Genomic DNA, 22,008 nt, shown 5'->3' on the forward strand with positions numbered 1-22,008 from the left:
AGCACGCCAGGCTTCCCTGTCCATCACCAGCTCCCAGAGCTTCCTCAAACTCATGTCTTTCGAGTCGGTGATGCCATCCAACCATCTCATCCTCTGTTGTTCCCTTCTCCTCCTGTCTCCTGCTATCTAGGTTGGTCATAGCTTTTCTTCCAAGGAGCAAGTGTCTTTTAATTTCATGGCTGCAGTCACCATCTGCAGTGATTTTGAAACCCAAGAAAAGAAAGTCTCTCACTGTTTCCTTTGTTTCCCCATCTGTTTGCCATAAAGTGATGGGAGTGGATGCCATGATCTTAGTTTTTTGAATGTTGAACTTTAAGCCAGCTTTTTCACTCCACTCTTTCACTTTCATCAAGAGGCTCTTTAGTTCCTTTTCGCTCTCTGCCATAAGGGTGGTGTCATCTGCATATCTGAGGTCATTGATATTTCTCCCGGCAATCTTAATTCCAGCTTTTGCTTTATCCAGCCTGGCATTTTGCATGATGTGCTGTGCATATAAGTTAAATAAGCAGGCTGACAATATATAGCCTTGACATACTCCTTTCCCAATTTAGAACCAGTCTGTTCCATGTACAGTTCTAACTGTTGCTTCTTGACCTGCATACAGGTTTCTCAGGAGGAAGGTAAGGTGGTCTGATATTCCCATCTCTTTAAGAATTTTAAGACTCTAGTAGATCCATTAATTTGGGTTGTGGCTTGTCTCAGTTTTGTCTTTGTCAGCCAGTGTGCTGGGTCCCTGGGAGCAGAGGGGAGGGGGCCTGTGGGAGGTCCCAGGAAGGGGAAGGGAGACAGTACAGAAAGAGGAAGCATTCCTTTGACTCACCTGGGACTGGCCCTGGGCTGGGGTTAGGGGCAGAAAAGGTATGTTTTCCTTCTCATCTTTTACTCATCTTCCTTTCTCATCTGTCTCATGAGGTACCCTCCTCAAGTATCTCATTGATTCTGCCCCCAAAGTCACAGTATTTTATAAACAAAGTCAGCCAAGGGTTTCAGTGCTCTTGGTCAAAAGGGACTCAAATGAAGAGGTCAGTAAATGTTGTTTGCCAGATCCTTTAAGCTGTTATTTCATCCAAATGAACCCTCAGAGATGTTTGCACATACATTGGCCTGAATAGGTTGAGTACAAGGATCCAGGAGACGCTGGAGAAACCAGATCCTGTTCTGCTCTGCAGAAGCTGAATATGGGGTGGATGTACCTGAATGGTTCTCTGATTGCTTCTTAGAGTGGAGGCTGAGTCATACCCAACCAAGACTCCCAGCACAGGCACAGAAGCTCAGTGACATATAAAAGAAGCTCATTAATTCTTAGCAGTCCAGCTGTGAGGGGCTGTTTCTGCCAATAGGCATGGTCATTCAGGTCCCTTAACTCTGCAAGATAAAAATATCTCTGAGCTTGGCTTCTCCAGATGACCATCCTGAAGGCCTCATGCAGGGTCCTGGCTGTGGTCAGAAAAAATTTCCATCCTAGGCTTTGAGAGCAATTGAAGGGCTGTGGAGTGGCGTTGAAACTGAGTTCTCCTAGATGCCAAGTCAGGAGCTTTTAAATACATTTCCCACTTTTGTCTCAGTCTCTCAGAGGTACGCCTGTAATTGAAAGGTCAACAGGCAGATTCTGGGTGAGTGCAATTGCAGATCTGATTATCTTAGGTGAATCAAAGAAATCAGTCTTGGGGACAAAATATCTATTGCTGTCTGTCCAACGGGCTTCCCAGGTGGCAGTAGTGATAAAGAACCTGCCTGCCAGTATAAAAGACACAAGTTTGATCCCTGGGTCAGAAAGATCCCCTGGAGGAGGAAATGGCAGCCCACTAAAGTATTCTTGCCTGGAGAGTCCCATGGACAGAGGAGTCTGGTGGGCTGCAGAACATGGGGTGGCAAAGAGTCAGACACGACTAAAGTGACTGCACACACACACATGCCCTCTTCCAAAGAGCTTTACTGTCAGCTCTGCCAGGGAAGCATGGTGAAGCACAGGAGTTTATGGGAGAGAAGAAACTCTTCTACCCCCTTTCCCTACTGTCTGCTGGTATTTGGATAAATCTGCAGTATCTTTACCCTGCCTTTCTAGCCCTGAGAGCTGTGCCTTGTATATTGCCTGTGTGTGATTCCATTTGTTGGTCTCTTACATTGGGCTGGAGACAGCCTCAGCACTTCACATGCATTTCCTAATTGTCTTTAGGGACTCCGAAGTGCAGCAGAGGGAAGTTGTTTGAGCTACTGAGGAACTGGCACCACTTCTATTTCTCACATCAGTCCTTTCATTCATCCATCTAGCAAGTCTTTATCAAGTACCTGTTATGGGACAGGAATTGTGCTAGACACTGGCTACACATTGTTGAATAAAACAGATATATTTTCTGCTTCTCTGGACTTTACAGTGATAGAGGTGAAGGGAGGTGCTGCTTGGCTAGGATGACTGTAGAGTGCCTGTCTGAAGAGGTTCCAATTAAGCACAGACTTGAAGAATGAGAGTCTAAGCATGAAGGGGAGATCATTCAGGCAAAAGGAGACCGTATGTGTACAGGCCTTGAGGCAAAAACAATCCCAAGGGGTATTAAGGAATTGAAAGAAAACTTGTGTGGCTGGAAGATAGTGGTAAGAGGGAGACTTATCGATGAAATTGGAGAATAAAAAAATAACAGGTTATTGAAGGGCCTTATATACCATGTTAAGGAGTTTGATTTTTTTTTCTCAAGGCAATAGAAAACATTCAAATAATTTTAAGTAAGGGAAGTGATATAAAATAATTTCTATTTTTAAAGGATTTTACTGTGTGTATATTATACTTCAGTACTTTTAAAAGGGAGAAAGGCTTAAAGGAATAAAGGTAACTCCGGCTGTGTGGAAGATTAGAGAGAGGCAGAAGTAGAAGCAGTTTGAGCAAGGAAGAGGCTGTAATTGTTGTAATTCACAAACAAGATATAGTAGTGGTATCTTGAAAAAAGGTAGCAGCAGTGAAGTTGGGGAGAAGAGGACACTGGTTACATTTAGGAGGCTGAAATGACAAGTGTTGGTATATTATAAATGAAGAATGAAGAATAGAGACAAATGAATAATGACTCTGGAGTTTCTGCCTTGAGCATTGGAGTGAATGGAGTATCATCGACTGAGATGAGAGATTTACAAGGGAACAGAGGAGAAGAATCATGAGTTTGATTTCAGATTGCTTCTGTTTGAGATGCCCATGAGACTGCCAAGAGGAGATACCAGACAGGCAGTTGGATACATGAGATTAGAGAGAGCTGTGGACTTTGAATTTGTATCTCATCAGCATATTTAGATGGTGTGTATACCCATGGACAGGCTGAGATCCTAAAAGGAGAGAGTAAAGAGAAAGAAGAAAAAGTCTAGGACCAAACCCAAGGAAGCTTCAGCGCATTGATGAACAGTATCTTGTGAGGAAACTAACAGCCCAAGAGAAGGGTCAGGAGAATAGTTTTACTAGCAACTTATTAAACATGTCTTTCAGGACTGCCCTGGTGGGAAAGTGGTTAGGTCTCTATGTTCCCAATGCAGGGGACACGGGTTCGAATCCTGGTCAAGGAACATAGATCCTGGATGCTATGCAGCATGGCCGATAAATAAATAAATGTTTCAAGAAGGTTTGAAACTAATGCTGCTGAGACATTCAATAAGATGTGACTAAAATGTGATCACTAGCTTTGGAAAGAATACAATTAGTGAGCTTGCTGTGAGCAGTGTTAGAAAAGCAGTGCTCAAGGATGCCAAATTAGAGGAGATTGACAAGTGATGGGAGGTAGGGAGATGGAGATAGCACATGCAGAGAATCCCAAACTACAGTCAAACCATTTGTCTGGCGGTTCATGGCCCCTCCAAAGGAGCAGTGTCAGATACATGAGCCTTCTGTGATGCCAAAGAGTTCCAGTGTCATGGCCCTTGGGATCACTTTGCCCAGACAGACCATTACTCTTCTTCTCCAGCTCTGACTTCTACTCTTCTAGATGTCTTTGGTGTACTTTAGGTGTGTCTTCCATTAGAAGACTCTTGGAAAATTCTTGCATTGGGAACCCCTGTGGATGCATAATCTTTTTCCTCAAATCTCAGTGCAAATTTCACTTCTCTTCTAGAATCTTGTTTGAATTTCTCAAGTGTGATGAATGATTTTTGCCTCTCAGTCGTATAATACTTTGGGGCTTCCCTGATGGCTCAGTTGGCAAAGAATCCACCTGCAGTGTGGGAGACCTGGGTTTGATCCCTGGGTTGGGAAGCTCCCCTGGAGAAGGGCATGGCAACCCACTCCAGTATCCTTGCCTGAAGAATATCCATGGACAGAGGAGCCTGGCGGGCTACAGGCCATGGGGTCACAAAGAGTCGGACACGACTGAGTGACTAAGCACAGCACCCATATATATCTTTTATTTTTAATTGAGATGTAATTGACACATAATATTATATCAGTTTCAGGTGTACAATATGGATTACTACCTGTATATGTAGGAAAATGATCGCAATAAGACTAGTTAAACTGTCAGTACACAGTTACAAAAACATTTTTATAATGATGAGAACTTTTAAGATCTCATCTTTTAGCAGCTTTCAAATCTGCAATACAGTGTTAGTAACTGTAGTTCCTGTACATTACATCCCCATGACCAACTTATACTATAACTGTAAGTTTGAACCTTTTGGCACCCTCCCCATAACCACCATCACTACACCCCACCTCTAGCAACCACTGGTCTGTCTTCTGTATCTATAAGCTAGCTGTTTTGTTTTTTTTTATATGCCACGTGTGTGACATTATATGTATTTGTCTTTCTCTGTGTTATTTTGTCAAATATTTAAATATTGATTTATTTCACTTAGCATAATGCCCTTGAGGTCCATTCATGTTGTCACAAAGGGTAGGATGTCATTCTTTTTTATGGCTGAGCTTTATATATATCCATCACATTTTCTTTATTCATGAACCAGTAGATACTTAAATTGCTTCCATATCTTGCCTACTATAAATAATGCTGCAATGAACATGGGGTACATATATCTTTTCAAGATAGTGTTTATGCTTTCTTCAGATACATACCCAGAAATAGAATTGCTGGATCATATGCTGGCTCTATTTTTAATTTTTTGAGGAATCTCTGTATTCTTTTCCATAGTGACTGTGCCAATTTGCATTGCCACCAACAGTGCACAAGGGATCCCTTTTCTCCGTACCCTCACCGACACTTGCTATTTCTATTTTTTTTTTGGTAACAGCCATTCTAACAGGGGTGCGGTAATAGCTTATTGTGGTTTTGATTTGTAATTCTCTGATGAGTAGTGATATTGGGCACCTTTTCATGTACCTGCTGGCCATCTATATGTTTTCTTTGGAAAAATGTCTATTCAGATCTTCTTTCCACTTTTTAATCAGATAGTTTGGGATTATTTTGATACTGAATTCTATGACTTCTTTATATATTCTGCAATTTTTTTCTCCCATTCCATAGGTTGCCTTTTTCATTTTGTTGGCTTCCTTCTTTGTGCAGAAGTCTTTCAGTTTGATGTAACGTAATTTGTTTGTTTTTACTTTTGTTATCAGATTCAAAAAAATCATTGTTAAGACTGATGGTAAAAAGCTTACTGTTTATGTTTTCTTCTAGGAGTTTTATGGTTTCAGGTCTTATGTTCAAATTTGTAATCCATTTTGAGTTAATTTTGGTATATGGTGTAAGATAGAGGCCCAGTTTCATTCTTTTGTATGTGGCTGTCCATTTTTTCCAGCATCATTTATTGAAGATGTTGATCTTTTCCCATTGTATATTCTTGGCTTGTTTGTCATTAATTGACCATTTTTGCCTGAGTTTATTTTGGGGCTCTGTATTCTCTTCCATTTATCTCTGTGTCTTTTTATGTCATACTGTTTTGATTAATTAGCTTCATAATATAATTTAGAAGCTTCATGCCTCCAGCTTTGTTCTTTTTTCTCAAGAATGCTTTGGCTGGCATTTCGCTGGCAGTCCAGTGGTTAAGACTCTGCACTTCTACTGCAGGAGGGCACGAATTTGATCTGTGGTCAGGGAACTAAGATTCTGCATGCCACGCAATGCAAAAACAATACAAACAAACAATACAATACAAACAAACAAAGACAAAGAATTTGGCTACTGGGTTCTTTTGTGGTTCCATACAAATCTTAGGATTGTTTGTTCTATTTCTGTGAAAAATGCCATTGGAATTTTGATAAGAATTGCTTTAAATCTGTAGATTGCTTTGAGTAGTATGGGCATTTTAGCGATATTAATTTTTCTAATCCATGAGCATGGAATATCTTTCCACTTGTTTCTGTCTTCTTCAACTTATTTCATAAATGTTATAAAGTTTCCGGTGTACCGGTCTTTCATCTTCTTGGTTAAATTTATTCCTGGGTATTTTATTGCATATTCTACTTTAATCCAGTACATTTCCTGCCCCACTCCCAGGCAGGGTAATCACAACCATATATTCTTTAGGGAATTCTTCACAAAAAACCAAAAACATGTTATTAGAAACTTAGATTTATGGACCCAGTGGTGAAAAAAATCTGCCTTCCTGCTTGTTTCCAAACACCGGCCTTGCCCTAGGCTTGAAGAAATAACCCATGATTTCATGGGTGCTGTGCAGCCTCTCCTGTGTTCAGTGTGGCACATGGAAGACATATGTTGACTCTGTGACTGACTTGCAGTGTTTTGTCTTGCAGAACCAGAGGCAGGAGAGGTGTCCCCTCCAGTCGGGGCTGGTGTCAACAGCAACAGCTGGACCTTTAAATATGGACCAGGCAACCCCAAACAACCTGGTCCCGGTGAGTTGCCAGACAAATTCATTATCCCAGGATCTCCTGCAATCATCTCCATCCGGCAGGAGCCTACTAACAGCCAAATTGACAAAAGTGACTTCATAACCTTCGGCAAAAAGGAGGAGACCAAGAAAAAGAAGAAAAAGAAGAAGGGTAACAAGACCCAGGAGAAAAAAGAGAAAGGGAACAGCACGACTGACAACAGTGACCAGTGAGGTCATCTAATGGAAACAAGCCACTTAGCCAATTTTTGTAATAATGGCAGACCTCTCCCATGTAGCAACTCCCTACTCCTTTCTCCTGTCCACACAGACCCTCTCTTATAGACCTCAGAAATCTGCAGAAAGTTCCCTGTGTCTGTCTAGATCACATTTAACAGGTTTTTGTCTTAAAAGCTTTGCTAAGTCTGGTGTTAACTCTTTCTCTCCACTCTGGCTTGTTTGCAGAACCTAAAAAGCAGACCCAAGTTTCCTTTCTCCTCCGCCGCAAAGGAGAGGCTTCCCAGCCCCGCCAGTGAGAGGTTGGACTCTCTGCCCTGTGCTCCGGGGATCCTGTCTTGATGACACTTGCAGGGCAGGCTGAAAGGTTTTGAGATTGAGCAGCTTGAGTGTCTGTGGCTACTGGGTATGTGTGGCCACCGGGGATAGGTGAGTGTCAGATGTTGGCTGGGATGGGCCAGGTTAGACTAGGAGGGTTGGGAAACAAAGGCAAATCAACAATGGGAAGTATGAAATGAAAAAGGACCAGACTTTCTAAATCTTTACAACTCAAGAGGTGGTGGCCACCCTCTAGCAGACAAAATTCCCTCCACTGACAAGGCTTTAGGAATCCCTAAGTCTCTTGGCTGTGGTGTCATTATACCTAAAACCTGCATTTTTACCTACAAGCCTGTAGTTCAGTGTTCCATGGGGGGGCCAACCAGGGCAACAGAAGCAGATCTGATGTGTTTCCTGTATATGTCCTTGTGCTCACTTTATTAAAAATTCTTTTGCACACAATGTTATGAAAAGGTCAGATCCTTTTCCAACAACACATATGCAAAAGCAAAAGAAAACCCCAACACCTCACTTTATGCTGTTTGTTGTTTGATAGATTTATTTAAAAAAGAGCAAATCTATAACTATAAATCTTTAAAGAGAAATATGATTAATACAACTCCCCTAAACTATCCTCGAAAGAGAATTTTGTCTACAGCCATTTAAATGATCATTGCTGCTACAGAAGTGCTTTAAGAGAATTGCCTGAAACATCTGTATTATACCGGCCACCTGCCAATCACAGCTTTACTCTTTCAGGTCACTCTGGGGCTGCCTCTTGCATGTATTAATGACTAAATAAAAGGATCTTTCTCTCTCTCTCTTTTCTAAAAAACAATTATGTGCACTTTGAATACACAACCTTCTCTAGCCAACCCTATCAAGACCCAGAAATTGAAGAAAAATATTGTTTTCTCGTACATAACAGTGAGCAGACTTTTCAATCCTCGAATTCTGTGATTTGTCTTGGAGTGCTAGCCAACACCTTCTCTTTGGTTTAGTTTTCCTTTTCTATAACACTCTGAATTGCTAATCTTGCTAACACCTATGATATTACCTGAACTCAATCTCCCATATGTATGCTGTATGCTATTATAAGACTCCTGAAATATATTTACTCTGTGCTTGTGTATGTGAATGTTATTGCAACTATTACCTAGAGTGAACTTTAAGCTTTATTGTTGAATGTAATTCCATTATATTTCCTTTTGTACACCTGTGAAAAAGTGGAGTAGTGTTTTTTTAACCATTGTTAATCAGCTTTTGTGTATGAAAGACACAGTAAAATTTCTTTCTTAAATCAAGATACTGGTGATTCAAGGAATTTTATTTGTGGTCAGCCAAGAGCCATCTCTTGCCAAGACTCTGGCTGGCAAGGGAATGGATAAAGCTGTTTTTTTCTAGTAACAATTCTGGAATACATACTGAAGATATTCCCTGAGGGTGTGTGCAAGCACAAAATTTACCAATTTGACCTCTTTGAAGTTGCAGAATGCTTTGAAATTCTAACAATACCTGGAATATCAGCTCATAGAAAATAATAAAATTTACTGCCAACCTTAAATAAGAAATTTTAATTTTGTTTAAATGTACGGTTTAAGAAGTTTGATTATATTATCTTTTAAAAGTTAACATAAAAGAGGTAGGAGTCTGTTATTAAAGCAAAAGCATTAAATCTAAAAAAAAAACCCTGTTTTGTCTACTTTTAGCTTCATTCTCCCATTTTTTGAAGGGTGTGTAACTTCAGCTCTGCAGGATTGCATGGGGTAAAACTTCTTGCTAACACATGTGAATCATTGCTACATTGTAGGTTGTGATCATTTTGCCCCACTGAAACCCATGTATCTGACCTTACGTGCCTTTTGAATACTAGGAGAATTGGGCTAATTTATTAATGATGATAATTATAATGTATGTGTACAGCACTTTTTACATTTGCAAAGTGCTTTCCAATCCATGTTAGTTACTAGTTATTACAGCTGTAAGGATAAAACACATCATGTGGATTCATTTTTGATTGGTGCTATTGGTATTTCCTCTGTATTGCTAATAAATGGAAAATGGTGGTATGAAAGAAATGGTGGTCATTTCTAAGTATAAAAGTAGGAGCAAATAGAACACTGATTATCATTAGCTATTATTATTGAAGAAGGTTGCAGTGTGAAACTTAGTGTATCACTCTCTGGCTGTCTCCCTGGCTATTATGTTCATTACTAAGGCACGGCACCCAATGGAATCAAGAATCAAATTCCACAATATCACCGGAACAGGCAGCCAGGAGATTTCTGGGTCACATCCCAGTACACCATTTCAGTCTTCTCTAATAAGAATTCCAGCAAACCAATTTTAATCACTAGAGCCCTCCAGTCATCTAGTTCATATTTTGTTTAGCCCTTGCATCTCTCCACAATTGGGAAATCAAATAATGCCCCCTAGAAATTAACTTTTATTGAGTACAGGTGTATGCCAGCCCGTGTAACAGGTAGGCTCATAGTACATGTTCTGTAACAAATAGATGATATTTTCCTTCTGTAGTTAAAATTTTATGAGCATGTGCTTAAAAAAAAAAAACAATTACTGACAATAACTTGGAGATTCCTCCAGGTCAACTCTTAAGTCATTCTTTTTAATTCCTGTACAAATCCTATATGATAGCCAGATCATAATGCATAATGTACTAAATTTTTTTCTCTATTAATGGACAGTTGGGTTATATCCAGATTTTTGCTACTAGAAACAACAAATAGCACTTATATGCAATGATAAATTCAGTTGCCGAACTTTATAAAACCTGGTCTAGGTGTATCCCAAAGAGGAAATGTGGAAGGCTTTTATGAATATTATGCAACTCCTGCAATAACTGCAGTCCTCTATGTGAACACACACTTATTTTTAGCACTGAGCAGTCGATTATGGCTCTATTCATATAGATGACTGATGAAAAACAGAACAGACGTTCACAAGAAAGGCAGAAGTGAGAAAGATTTGTTTTAATTTCTTATCCAAAATCATTTCCTAGGAGCTCCCTTTCACCCCAAGACTTTTCTTCTTCCAATTGTAGATTGAGATGCATGTGTCCAGGAAGAAGAAATTTTCCTTTATCCTTCTACATTCTTCTGTCTGATCGAAGAAAGAAATTGACATGAGACTGATTAACAGGAGAAAGTCAAACGGAAGTTTAATAATAGGTCTATGTGGGAGATACCCAGGAAAACTGAGTAACTCACTAAGATGCCCAGAACCCCCTCACCTTAAACACCATCTTCAGCTAAAGACAAAAGAGGATGTTGGGGGTAGAGGTTTGGAACTTTAAAGGAGAGAAAGGCAATTCACATGGAGATATAAAAGCAAATGTTTGGTAAATGAATGTTTGCTGGGCCTGCAGAGACAATGGGACACAGAATGGACTCTAATCTCTATCTAGAAATCTCTATCTAGGCCCTGCCCAATTTCCCCCTAGTTTTTCTTTGCATATGTCTGATGACAGCACTATTCTGCAAACAGGCCCTTTATCTAAATTCTTTTTTTTTTAAATTGAAGTGTAGTTGGTTTACAATGTTGTGTTATATCTAAATTCTTTAGGCAGCTAAGTGGGAAGTAAAAAGAGAGACTTCCTGAGTCTTCAGTTTCTTAAAAATAATCAGCCTAAATTAATCCTCATGCCAAAGAGATGCATTCTGGGTGGAAAATTTTGTCCCCTGCACCAGTTTTGAAACATTGATGTTGGGCTTGTTAGGGAGCTGTAGCTGGGATGGGGACTACCAAGATGAAGCTCGTGGTAAAGAACCCACCTGCCAATGCAGAAGACATTAAGAGATGTGGGTTCAGTCCCTGGGTCGGGAAGATCCCCTGGAGGAGGGCATGGCAATCCACTTGAGTATTCTTGCCTGGAGAATTCCCATGGACAGAGAAGCCTGGTGGGCTACAGTCCAGAGGGTTGCAAAGAGTCGGACATGACTGAGCGACTGAGCACACAGTACAGCTGGAATGAGCAGTACTGGATCAAGCCTAGGGTTGCTTGTAGGACAGGGAGGTGGGTTTTTATAGACTGAGTTTAAATCTGATAGTAATTTTAGTTTCTTTGCATAAATTTGGGATACTAGGGCCAAGAGGCTAAATATCAAGTCTGTTTCTGCTGGTTAGATGTACATTGTGGGAAAGATTCTTTGATTGCAAGTTAAAGACTAGCTCTACCTATTAATAACTTAAGCTAAAAAGGACTGTCTAGTAGAAGGCTGCTACAAGTTTACCTCACTGAAACTAAGAATAATAAGGCAGCTGGGCCTCCAGAAGGGACCAGAGACTAGAAAGCCAGAAAAAATATTAAAAAAAATTTTTAACTTTATCTTTAATTATTTTTCATAGTCTGTTTTATTCTTCCTTATCTCTACAGACCAGTTTTTCTTCTTTTCTTTTCCACAGCTTCTAAATTTATTTGCCTTTAAATCTAGTGGTCCATAAAAACCTACCTTCTCTTTCTAAATCCTCTTTCTAAATTCTTCATGGTGAGAAAACTTGACTGGATCACCTTCAGTCAGGTGGCTACTCTTGGACCCATCAGTCATGGGCCAGTGGGTTATGGATGGGAAAGATAGTTCCCCATAAAGAAGAGTCAGACACTTAGACACAATTTTAATAGCTTGCTAACAGCTAACATTAATTACCCAAATGTATACTAAACATCAGTGTATAGCATCTTAGAGCCTAAAGGTAACTTATTTAATAAATGAGAAAATTGAAGAGAAATGACTCTTTCCAAAAGTCACATAGCTAGTCAATGACAAAGCAAAGTCATTATTCTGTTACCATGGACTGAAAGACCAGAGGCCACCAGGAGTGAATAACATTATCTATTTCATTATATTCTTGACAGTCATAAGTAGTATAGTTTAGGGAGGCCATGTTATTTCACTTTTATTGGTGTTTAGCCCAACCCTTTTGCAACCCCATGAACTGTAGCCCACATGCTCCTCTGTCCACAGGATTTCCCAGGCAAGAATACTGGAGTAGCTTGCCAATTCCTTCTCCAGGGCAGGGATTGAACCTGACTCTTCGTGGTCATCATCATCTTTTTGATGACCACTGTGTCTCCTGCGTTGCAGGTGGATTCTTTACCCCTGAGTCACCTGGCAAGCTTATAGAAAGCTTATTTCACATAGAGTAGTATATCATCCTTAAATATGTTTTAATTCCTGTTTTAAATCAAAGCAGAAACATTAATACTGATTTTATTGGTTCTGAAAATAGAATACAATTATATATACATATATTTTCAAAATAAAATATGCAGAAGCCAAGAATTTAGAAAATAAAGTATTCGCAGAAAGCACCATTAAGGAGTTTCAATTCTGTTCTTCCAAGTTTTTTCTGATGCATATTGCTGCTTGAAAGTACCTGATAAATAGCGCCTTTCTTCCTTGTCCAGAGTAATGAATAAACTTATAAATAAGACGAATAGAAGGCAAACATGTTACTCTGATTCATGTAAAGATGAATTAGAGGATGTTGATTAGTGTGGGTGCCAGAGTAGGGACTGCTAAATGAACTCCAGAATTATTCAGGGTTTCCCTCCTAGTTAGTATCAGGCAGGAGAGACAACCTGGAGGAGCAGAAATGAGGTGGTATCCCAGTTGGCAGCACAATTCCAAGCAGAAAAGGGGCACAGTTGAGTCAAGTATTCTATCTGAGTTGGACATTACAGGGCCTTCTCAGGAAAGATCCACCGTGTCCTCCGCTGGCCTCCTGTTTGTAAAAAAGTTTTCCTTTCCCAGGCCTCCCCTGAGTCACAAGGGGCTAGCTCAAGAGTTAATGATTGAAAGAATGTGAACAGATAGTAACAATAAGAAATAGCAGTGGGGTCAGGAGTACTGGTAACCATTTAAACACTAAATCAGCCAAATAGCAGTCACAGAATCTTTTTGTTGCCCCAGAAGGACACAGAAAACAGTTGGATGCACATTCCTGAGTTAGTTAGTTTCAGCTACTGAAACCCTCACCAGATGGGAGAGGTTAACTGCCTAATGACCACTGGCCCCTAGGCTGGCTGGAACCAAAGACTGATAATGTTAAACACCTGTGACACTGTCCCGTAACTTCACCATCAACCAATCAGAACTGTGCATGAGCTGATCATGCACCCTGCAGCTCTCCTCCCTTAATTGCCTTTAAAAACTCTTTCCAGAACCGTCTTTTGAGCATTAACTGCTCGGTGTCTTTGCTGAGCATCGTTCTTTCCTTCACTACAACCTGGTGCCTATAGGCTGGCATTCCGGCTCACTGATCAGCGGACCAAAGTTTGATTCCTGTCAGTTTTAACTTCCCCACATTGCCCATCAAATGAATCACTGCAATTCGACGAGGAAGCCTGCATATAGGAGTATAGAGAGGTAAGACTGCGACTAGGTTCCCTTTGCACAGAAGGGAACACTCAGAGTGAGAGATGCATTTTTTCCCCCATAAATATGTATTTTAGAGGGTCATACTAGTCTTTCTGTAACTTGGTTTTTCCCACATAAGTATAAATCTTTTAAGTTATTTGAATATATTCTATGATATAACTACACTAATTTATTTAACCAGTCTGTTAATAGATATTAAAGGTTTTTCAGTTTTACTACTGTAAACAGAGCTCTAATGAATATTGTTTTACCACGTTTGGAATATTGTCCAATTTCCTTTCAGGACAAGTTCCAAAAAGTGGAATTACTAAGTAAAAAATACACACATGAAACTTCTTATATATTTTACAAAATTGGCTCTTAGAATTGCAGTATACTCCCACCAACAGTTTGTAAGAATTTCTAGGGTTTCACTGGTGGCTCAGTGGTAAAGAATCTGCCTGCCAGTGCAGGAGACACAAGAGATGGAGGTTCAGCCTCTGGGTCGGGAAGATCCCCTGAGAAGCAAATGGCAACCCACTCCAGAATTCTTGCCTGAGAAATCCCATGGACAGAGGAACCTGGTGGGCAACAGTCCATGGGGTTGTGAAGAGTCAGACACAACTTAGTGACTAAACAACAACATGTATAAAAAAATAATAAAAAAATTTAAAAATTAACATAAGAATTTCTACACCTGGCTAAACATTGAATGTTATCAGTCATCCTCGTTTTTTGAAAATATAAGCAAAACATTGTTGTTTAATCTGTATTTCTTTGATTACCATAAAGTTGCAATTTTCCCCCATCTCTTCTATCAGAAGATGATGATTTGACTGGTCTGATTTACTTTGTTGTGGTATAAACCCTGACCGGTGCCTGACTTCAGCTTTGATTGCAGAGGCATCCACTTTAAAGGGGCCTCCATTTCAAAGATGCCTGTCCTGAGTAAACACAGCAGCAGCCACTTGGCTAGATAAAGAGACAGGCTGCCCCATACCTCTTTTGATTTTGAGATCTTGGTCAATTTTGATAACTGACCATTTGGGCCTAGTTTTCCCCTCCACCTCTGTGCTTTGAATTCCCTCCTTATGTTTTAAATTTACCAATAAAGAGTAAGCTCAGAAACCCTAGGCCCCCACCCTTGATTCCAATAAAATCAGAATGCTAAGGTGCACATATGTTTTTTGCTTTCTCTCTCTTCCCTTGTCCTCACTGTGGCCCTAGTTATATGATTTCCAGGATCTCTAAGTATTAAGCCTTTCCCCCTCAAGGTTTCCTGGTGACTACTGCTGAGGGTGTCTTGTAATCATAATAAGTACCATAAGGGCCGGTCCAGCCTCAACAGTGGTTATTGATAGGCTGAGACTGGCACGAAACAGGTGTCAGTTATTTACCAGAATATGAGATGCCTTTAAGAATCTGAGCAGCAAATCTGGCTTCAAAACAGAGTGAAAAATTGATGGTGTTCTTTGGCCCAGCAGATGTATTAGGTAGATTACAACGTGTGATCTCAGAATCGATGTTCAGTCCATATATTTGTGCGATGGACAATTACTGTAATAAATGCAGACTTGACAATTCAATAGAAGGAACATAGTGCATTAGGCCTGTGTCCCAGAGGTCTTGCTGGATCAGGAGCTCTGAAATCATCCAGAACAGTGGGCTGAATGTCTTGCTTGCAGAACTCCACCCTTCAGTCCTCATAGTGACTAGAGGCCAAACCGGAGCACACAAGATTTTGTCTTCCATTTTTCTGAAAAGGAGCCCACATGTTATTGATCCTGGTTCTCTAGGCACATTGATAGAAGTTTGACTAACTCCCCAAGTAGCAGACTTGGAGCCTTTTCTGTATGGGTTTTAGTGTAACTGGAAGAGGTTGGTAACCAAACCCAAGTTCAGCTGCTCACTGTTCATCTTGAAAGGTAAATACTCTAGAGACAAGTGTTAGTGGAAATGGTGAAGTTTGTTTTATTTGGGAAGCCAGCAACTGGGATGATGGTGGACTAATGTCCTAAGATCATCTCCAAGTTGCTGGTTAGAGGATGAGGTTTTAAAGGGAAGTTTCAATGTGTTAATTTTATATCCTGCAACTTTACTATATTCATTGATTAGCTCTAGTAATTTTCTAGTGGAGTCTTTAGGGTTTTCTATGTAGAGGATCATGTCATCTGCAAACAGTGAGAGTTTTACTTCTTCTTTTCCAATCTGGATTCCTTTTATTTCTTTTTCTGCTCTGATTGCTGTGGCCAAAACTATGTTGACTAGCAGTGGTGAGAGTGGGCACCCTTGCCTTGTTCCTGACTTTGGGGAAATGCTTTCAATTTTTCACCATTGACAATAATGTTTGCTGTGGATTTGTCATATACAGCTTGTATTATGTTGAGGTATGTCCCTTCTATTCCTGCTTTCTGGAGGGGTTTTATCATAAATGGATGTTGAATTTTGTCAAAGGCTTTCTCTGCATCTATTGAGATAATCATATGGTTTTTATCATTCAATTTGTTAATGTGGTGTATTACATTGATTGATTTGTGGATATTAAAGAATCCTTGCATCCCTGGGATAAAGCCCACTTGGCCATGATGTATGATCTTTTTAACATGTTATTGGATTCTGTTTGCTAGAATTTTGTTAAGGATTTTTGCATCTATGTTCATCAGTGATATTGGCCTGTAGTTCTCTTTTTTTGTGGCATCTTTGGTTTTGGTATTAGGGTGATGGTGGCCTCATAGAATGAGTTTGGAAGTTTACCTTCCTCTGCAATTTTCTGGAAGAGTTTGAGTAGGATAGGTGTTAGCTCTTCTCAAAATTTTTGGTAGAATTCAGCTGTGAAGCCATCTGGACCTGGGCTTTTGTTTGCTGGAAGATTTCTGATTACAGTTTCAATTTCAATGCTTGTGATGGATCTGTTAAGATTTTCTATTTCTTTCTGGTTCAGTTTTGGAAAGTTATTTTTGTAAGAATTTTTCCATTTCTTCCAGGTTGTCCATTTTATTGGCATATAATTGCTGATAGCAGTCTCTTATGATCCTTTGTATTTCTGTGTTGTCTGTTGTGACTTCTCATTTTTATTTCTAATTTTGTTGATTTGATTCTTCTCCCTTTGTTTCTTGATGAGTCTGGCTAATTAACTTAAAGCTTTTGCACAATGAAGGAAACTATAAGCAAAGTGAAAAGACAGCCTTCAGAATGGGAGAAAATAATAGCCAATAAAGCAACTGACAAAGAATTAATCTCAAAAATATACAAGCAACTCCTGCAGCTCAATTCCAGAAAAATAAACGACCCTATCAAAAAATGGGCCAAAGAACTAAACAGACAGTTCTCCAAAGAAGACAGATGGTTAACAAACACATGAAAGATGCTCAATATCACTCATCATCAGAGAAATGCAAATCAAAACCACAATGAGGTACCATTTCACGCCAGTCAGAATGGCTGCTATCCAAAAGTCTACAAGCAATAAATGCTGGAGAGGGTGTGGAGAAAAGGGAACCCTCTTACACTGGTGGTAGGAATGCAAACTAGTACAGCCACTGTGGAGAACAGTGTGGAGATTCCTTAAAAAACTGGAAATAGAACTGCCTTATGACCCAGCAATCCCACTGCTGGGCATACACCTGAGGAAACCAGAATTGAAAGAGACATGTGTACCCCAATGTTCATCGCAGCACTGTTTATAATAGCCAGGACATGGAAGCAACCTAGATGAATGGATGAATGGATAAGAAAGCTGTGGTACATATACACAATGGAGTATTACTCAGCCATTAAAAAGAATACATTTGAATCAGCTCTAATGAGGTGGATGAAACTGGAGCCTATTATACAGAGTGAAGTAAGCCAGAAAGAAAAACACCAATACAGTATACTAATGCATATATATGGAATTTAGAAAGATGATAACAATAACCCTGAATGTGAGACAGCAAAAGAGACACAGATGTAAAGAACAGTCTTTTGGACTCTGTGGGAGAAGGTGAGGGTGGGATGATCTGATAGAATAGCATTGAAACGTGTATTATCATATGTGAAATAGGTCGCCAGTCCAGGTTCAATGCATGAGACAGGGTGCTCAGGGCTGGTGCACTGGGATGACCCAGAGGGATGGTATGGGAAGGGAGGTGGTGGGGGTGGTTCAGGAAGGGGAACAGATGTAAACCCATGGCTGATTCACGTCAGTGTATGGCAAAAACCACTACAATATTGTAAAGTAATTAGCCTCCAATTAAATAAATTTTTAAAAAATTTTTTAAAAAAGGTAAGTTTCAGGGGTGTCCAGGCAGGAGGCCAGGTGCTGATAATCATCTCAAAACTGGTCATGGAGCACTCTCGTCAGTGTCAGCTTGATGGTTTTATGCCTGATTCATTTTCTACTCCAAGGTAGGTCTGCTCCCACCTCCTCAAGGCCAGACTCTAGAATTCTTAGGCAAGCAAGATCAATTCTCTCCTAGTTAGCTAGACATTATCTGTAACTCTTAAGACATGCCAGAGTCAGAAGGAGAGAAAAATGCAAGTTTTAAAATCTGTGCTGCTGAAAATGGAGCATCTTATGCTGTAGCCACATTAGATTTAATAGTACCAACAAAAGCAAATTTAGACACGTAGGTCTAATCACACATCCAGAGACATAACTGAGTAAGGATCTTAGAGAAAGGCTAAGCACAGAGGAAGCATTTAATAAATGTGACACATTTTTTATAAGTTGACATGTTTTATAAGTATGGTATATGAATCCATTTTGAATGAGTGAGAATCAATTTTTTTTTCTTTCTCCCTCTTCCCATCTCTTTTTCACTCTCTGGCCCTTCCCCCCTCTTTTCTGCCTTTCCTCACCACTGTATCTCTCCTCCATATCTTCCTCTCTTCTTCTCCCTCCTTCCTCCCTTACTAATTTAATTAAAGCTTTTTCTTGTCAATGAGAGGTTATGATTGAAATTCTCAATAGCAACTCAGAGTCAACAAACTACAAAAAATAAATTTACAGAAAGTGAATCTGCTTAATATTTACTTGGACTAAAAAGTAGTTTTTTTCAATTCAGTTTTTCTAATTTCATATGGGACATAGTCTTTCCTCATATTTGCATGCTTTAAAAGTAAGTTGATATCACCCTCCTTATATCTCAAGGGTTTCTACTAGATTCTTTCAAAGTCACTTTTAAAAGAAAACTGCACATTTTAGATTACTGGTCAGAAGGGGAAAGTGTCCAGAAAGGGTTGACCACTTACAGAGACAATTATCCCCTTCTAATTAATAAATCAAAAATCACATAAATTTGTACTTTTTTTTCACTTCTTTCCCTCTTTGCTGGCCTATGGAGTGCCGAAGTAGAGGGCTAAGAGGAGGAAACTTGGGAGATGGGCTGAAGGCAGACAGAAGGGTTTTCACCGACACATCAGAATGAAACATGAAGAGTTAAATGTAACATAAACTATAGAAGAGTTAGAGTAAGACAAAAGCACATGTCTAATAAAGGCAATAAGTTAAAGCTTAAGAAATAGATTGACTATATACATTTCTTTTATATCCCTAAGTTAAATGAGCTACCAAATATACTAACAGAAAATAAATAAAATAATAAAGAATGAAGCTTCCCAGGTGGCACTAGTGGTAAAGAGTCCTCCTGCCAATGCAGGAAATGCAAAAGACATGAGTTCGATCTCTGGATCAGGAAGATCCCCTGGAGTAGGAAATGGCAAGCCACTCTAGTATTCCTGCCTGGAAAATTCCATGGACAGGGCAGCCTGGTAGGCTACAGTCCATGGGGTTGCAAACAGCTGGACACAGCTGAGCACTTAAACACCCTTTAGCACATAATAAAGGATAACTTTTATTGTATAAAGACATTATACAATTTGATAAGAAAGATGCTTGGGCTCTAAGAGATATGAACAACCAGAGAATTTAAAAATATTTTGTAAAGTGTTCCACTGTTCAACCTCATTAATAATCAAAGGTAAAAATCAATTAGATATCATTTGTGGCCTATTCAATTTTTTCACAAATCCATAATTTCCAGTCCTTACAAAGATGTGAGATGACACTTTTTCTCTACTCCTTCCTCCGTTCTGGGAGAGCTCTAAAATGACTCAGTTCCTCCAATCTCTTCCCAATCCCTCACTGCATAAGGGAAAAGACATCTGATAGAGTTTGAAAGGCCTACAGACACCATTCCTGTTCTTTTTTTTTTCCTTTCCTGGTGGATTCAGCTCTTTCCACTGGAGTCTATGTTCTAATTCCAGCCCTACTGGTTTGAGAAATGCTACCACCTGTGTTTAATTCTTTTTTTTTTTTAATTTAAAAAAATTAAAAATTTTTTTTCTTTTGGTCATGCCTCACAGCATGTAGAGTCTTACTTCCCTGACCAGGGATCAAACCCTTGCCTCTTGCACTGGAAGCTCAAAGTATTAACCACTGGACCACCAAGGAAGTCCCTATGTTTAATTCTAGAGATCAGACTAAGAAGCAAATTTCCTAATATCAGACTTAACAGTGATAAAGGGGCTATTTTCATCTCCATATATTTTCTTTGTTTTATATTTCCATTGCTTTACATACTGGACACAAAGAAGGGTACTACTTATTGGGGCCTGTCAAAATTGAACATTTTATCAGTGTGTATCCAAAGCTTTCAAGGTGTTCAAAGCCTTTTATCCACTTCTGGAAATTACATTTAGACACTAAGCTTTATGCACTAAGATCTTCATTATGTTTTCATTATTAATGATAAAACAATGGCTAGTGAGCCATTTCCCTGGTGGCTCAGAGGGTAAAGCATCTGCCTGCAATGCGGGAGACTCGGGTTTGATACCTGGGTCGGGAAGATCATTTGGAGAAGGAAATGACAACCCACTCCAGTATTCTTGCCTGGAAAATCTCATGGACAGAAGAGCCTGGTAGGCTACAGTCCATGGGGTCGCAAAGAGTTGGACAGGATTGAGCGACTTCACTAATGACTAGTGAATCAATGTTGTATCCACTAACATTTCATGAAAAGGCAAAAATCAAGATGCAAAAGAATGTACACACTTCATTCAACCAATTTTTTTAGCTTGTACAATGATTTGAGAACTTTGCTATGTAAATCACAAAGAAAAAAGTCTACACAGAAGTACACCAAAAAATCTTAACAATATTTTGTTTTTGTGAGTTTTGTTTTTATTTTATTTTTTTGATATGGACCATTTTTAAAAGTCTTTGTTATAGCATTGCTTCTGTTTTATGTTTTGATTTCCTGGCCCTGAGGCATGTGGGAGCCCAGCTTCCCAACCAGGGATCAAACCTACACGTACTGCTTTGGAAGGTGAAGTCTGAACCACTGAACCACGAGGGAAGTCCCAACAACGTTTATTGTTAAGAAGTAAGATGAAGACTGATAGCCTCTTCCCGATTACATGTTTCCTTTTAACTTGACACGTGATACCTTTCTGATTTTATAAAAATATATGTCATTGTTGTTTAGCTGCTAAGTGTCTGACTCTTTGCAACCCCATGGACTGTAACCTGCCAGGGTCCTCTGTCTGTAGGATTTCCCAGTCAGTACTGGAGTGGGTTTCCATTTCCTTCTCCAGGGGTCTTTCTGACCCAGGAATTGAACCCATGTCTCCTGCACTGAAGGCAATTCTTTACCATTTGAGCCACCAGGGAAGCCCATAAAAGTGTATACACCAAAATAATTCAAGATGGAGAGAGAGAAATAATACTGTTAACAGCAAACATAATGCATCATTTAGGTTGAGATATTTCTAAAATATGTTGATATATTTCTAAAAGACTCGAAAGTGATGGGAATTATATCCCTTTCATAAAAAGGAGTCTGAATGTAGAGCATCAAAGCTTTGCTGTGTCACTAGGGACCTAGGATCATATCTTCTGCTCTGCCACAATATTCTGCTCAGCATTCTTCCTCATCATCAAGGTCTCCCAAATAATGGCTGCTAGATATCCAGCCATTTCAAGAAGAAGGAGGTAGCAAAGTCTTTTAAGAAAGTTTCCCATGAGTCCCTCCTAACATTCCTCTTTACATCTCACTGGTAAATCAAACACATGGTGAAAACTAGATGCAAGGATGTGCCCAATTAAAAACAGGACTCTCTCTGATGTGGACCATTCTTTAAGTCTTTGTTGATTTTATTACAAGATTGCTTCTGTTTTATATGTTTTGGTTTTGGCTGCCAGGCATGTGGGATTTTTTTTTTTTAAACGGAAGTATTTTTATTTATTTATTTTTTACTTTACAATATTTTTATCCTATTTTCTTTCTTTCTTTATTATTATTATTTTTTTTTTTACTTTACAATATTGTATTGGTTTTGC

At 39.4% G+C, this 22,008-nt stretch overlaps 2 protein-coding genes across 13 annotated transcripts in view; both read left to right on the forward strand.

The window, feature by feature from the left end:
- LOC101122274 (protocadherin alpha-C2) overlaps positions 1–9,389 on the forward strand; it is a 204,419-nt gene extending 195,030 nt beyond the window's left edge. For 9 of the 10 annotated variants that reach the window (XM_042250581.2, XM_042250584.2, XM_060416528.1 and 6 more), the window contains exon 4: positions 6,680–9,389. In XM_042250581.2, the coding sequence (XP_042106515.1) occupies positions 6,680–6,990 (311 nt within the window). In that variant the 3' untranslated portion in view covers positions 6,991–9,389. The remainder of the gene's footprint in view (positions 1–6,679) is intronic. The other variant, XM_060416530.1, reaches the window with a different exon arrangement.
- Positions 9,390–13,507: 4,118 nt separating this feature from the next.
- Positions 13,508–22,008, forward strand: part of PCDHB1 (protocadherin beta 1) — a 57,070-nt gene continuing 48,569 nt past the window's right edge. For all 3 annotated transcript variants that reach the window (XR_009600865.1, XM_004008885.6, XM_060416532.1), the window contains exon 1: positions 13,508–13,697. The gene's annotated coding sequence lies outside the window, so the exon portion shown is untranslated. The remainder of the gene's footprint in view (positions 13,698–22,008) is intronic.

The sequence above is a fragment of the Ovis aries genome, chromosome 5 (genome assembly GCF_016772045.2).
Source record: "Ovis aries strain OAR_USU_Benz2616 breed Rambouillet chromosome 5, ARS-UI_Ramb_v3.0, whole genome shotgun sequence".
Taxonomy (NCBI): Eukaryota; Metazoa; Chordata; class Mammalia; order Artiodactyla; family Bovidae; genus Ovis; species Ovis aries.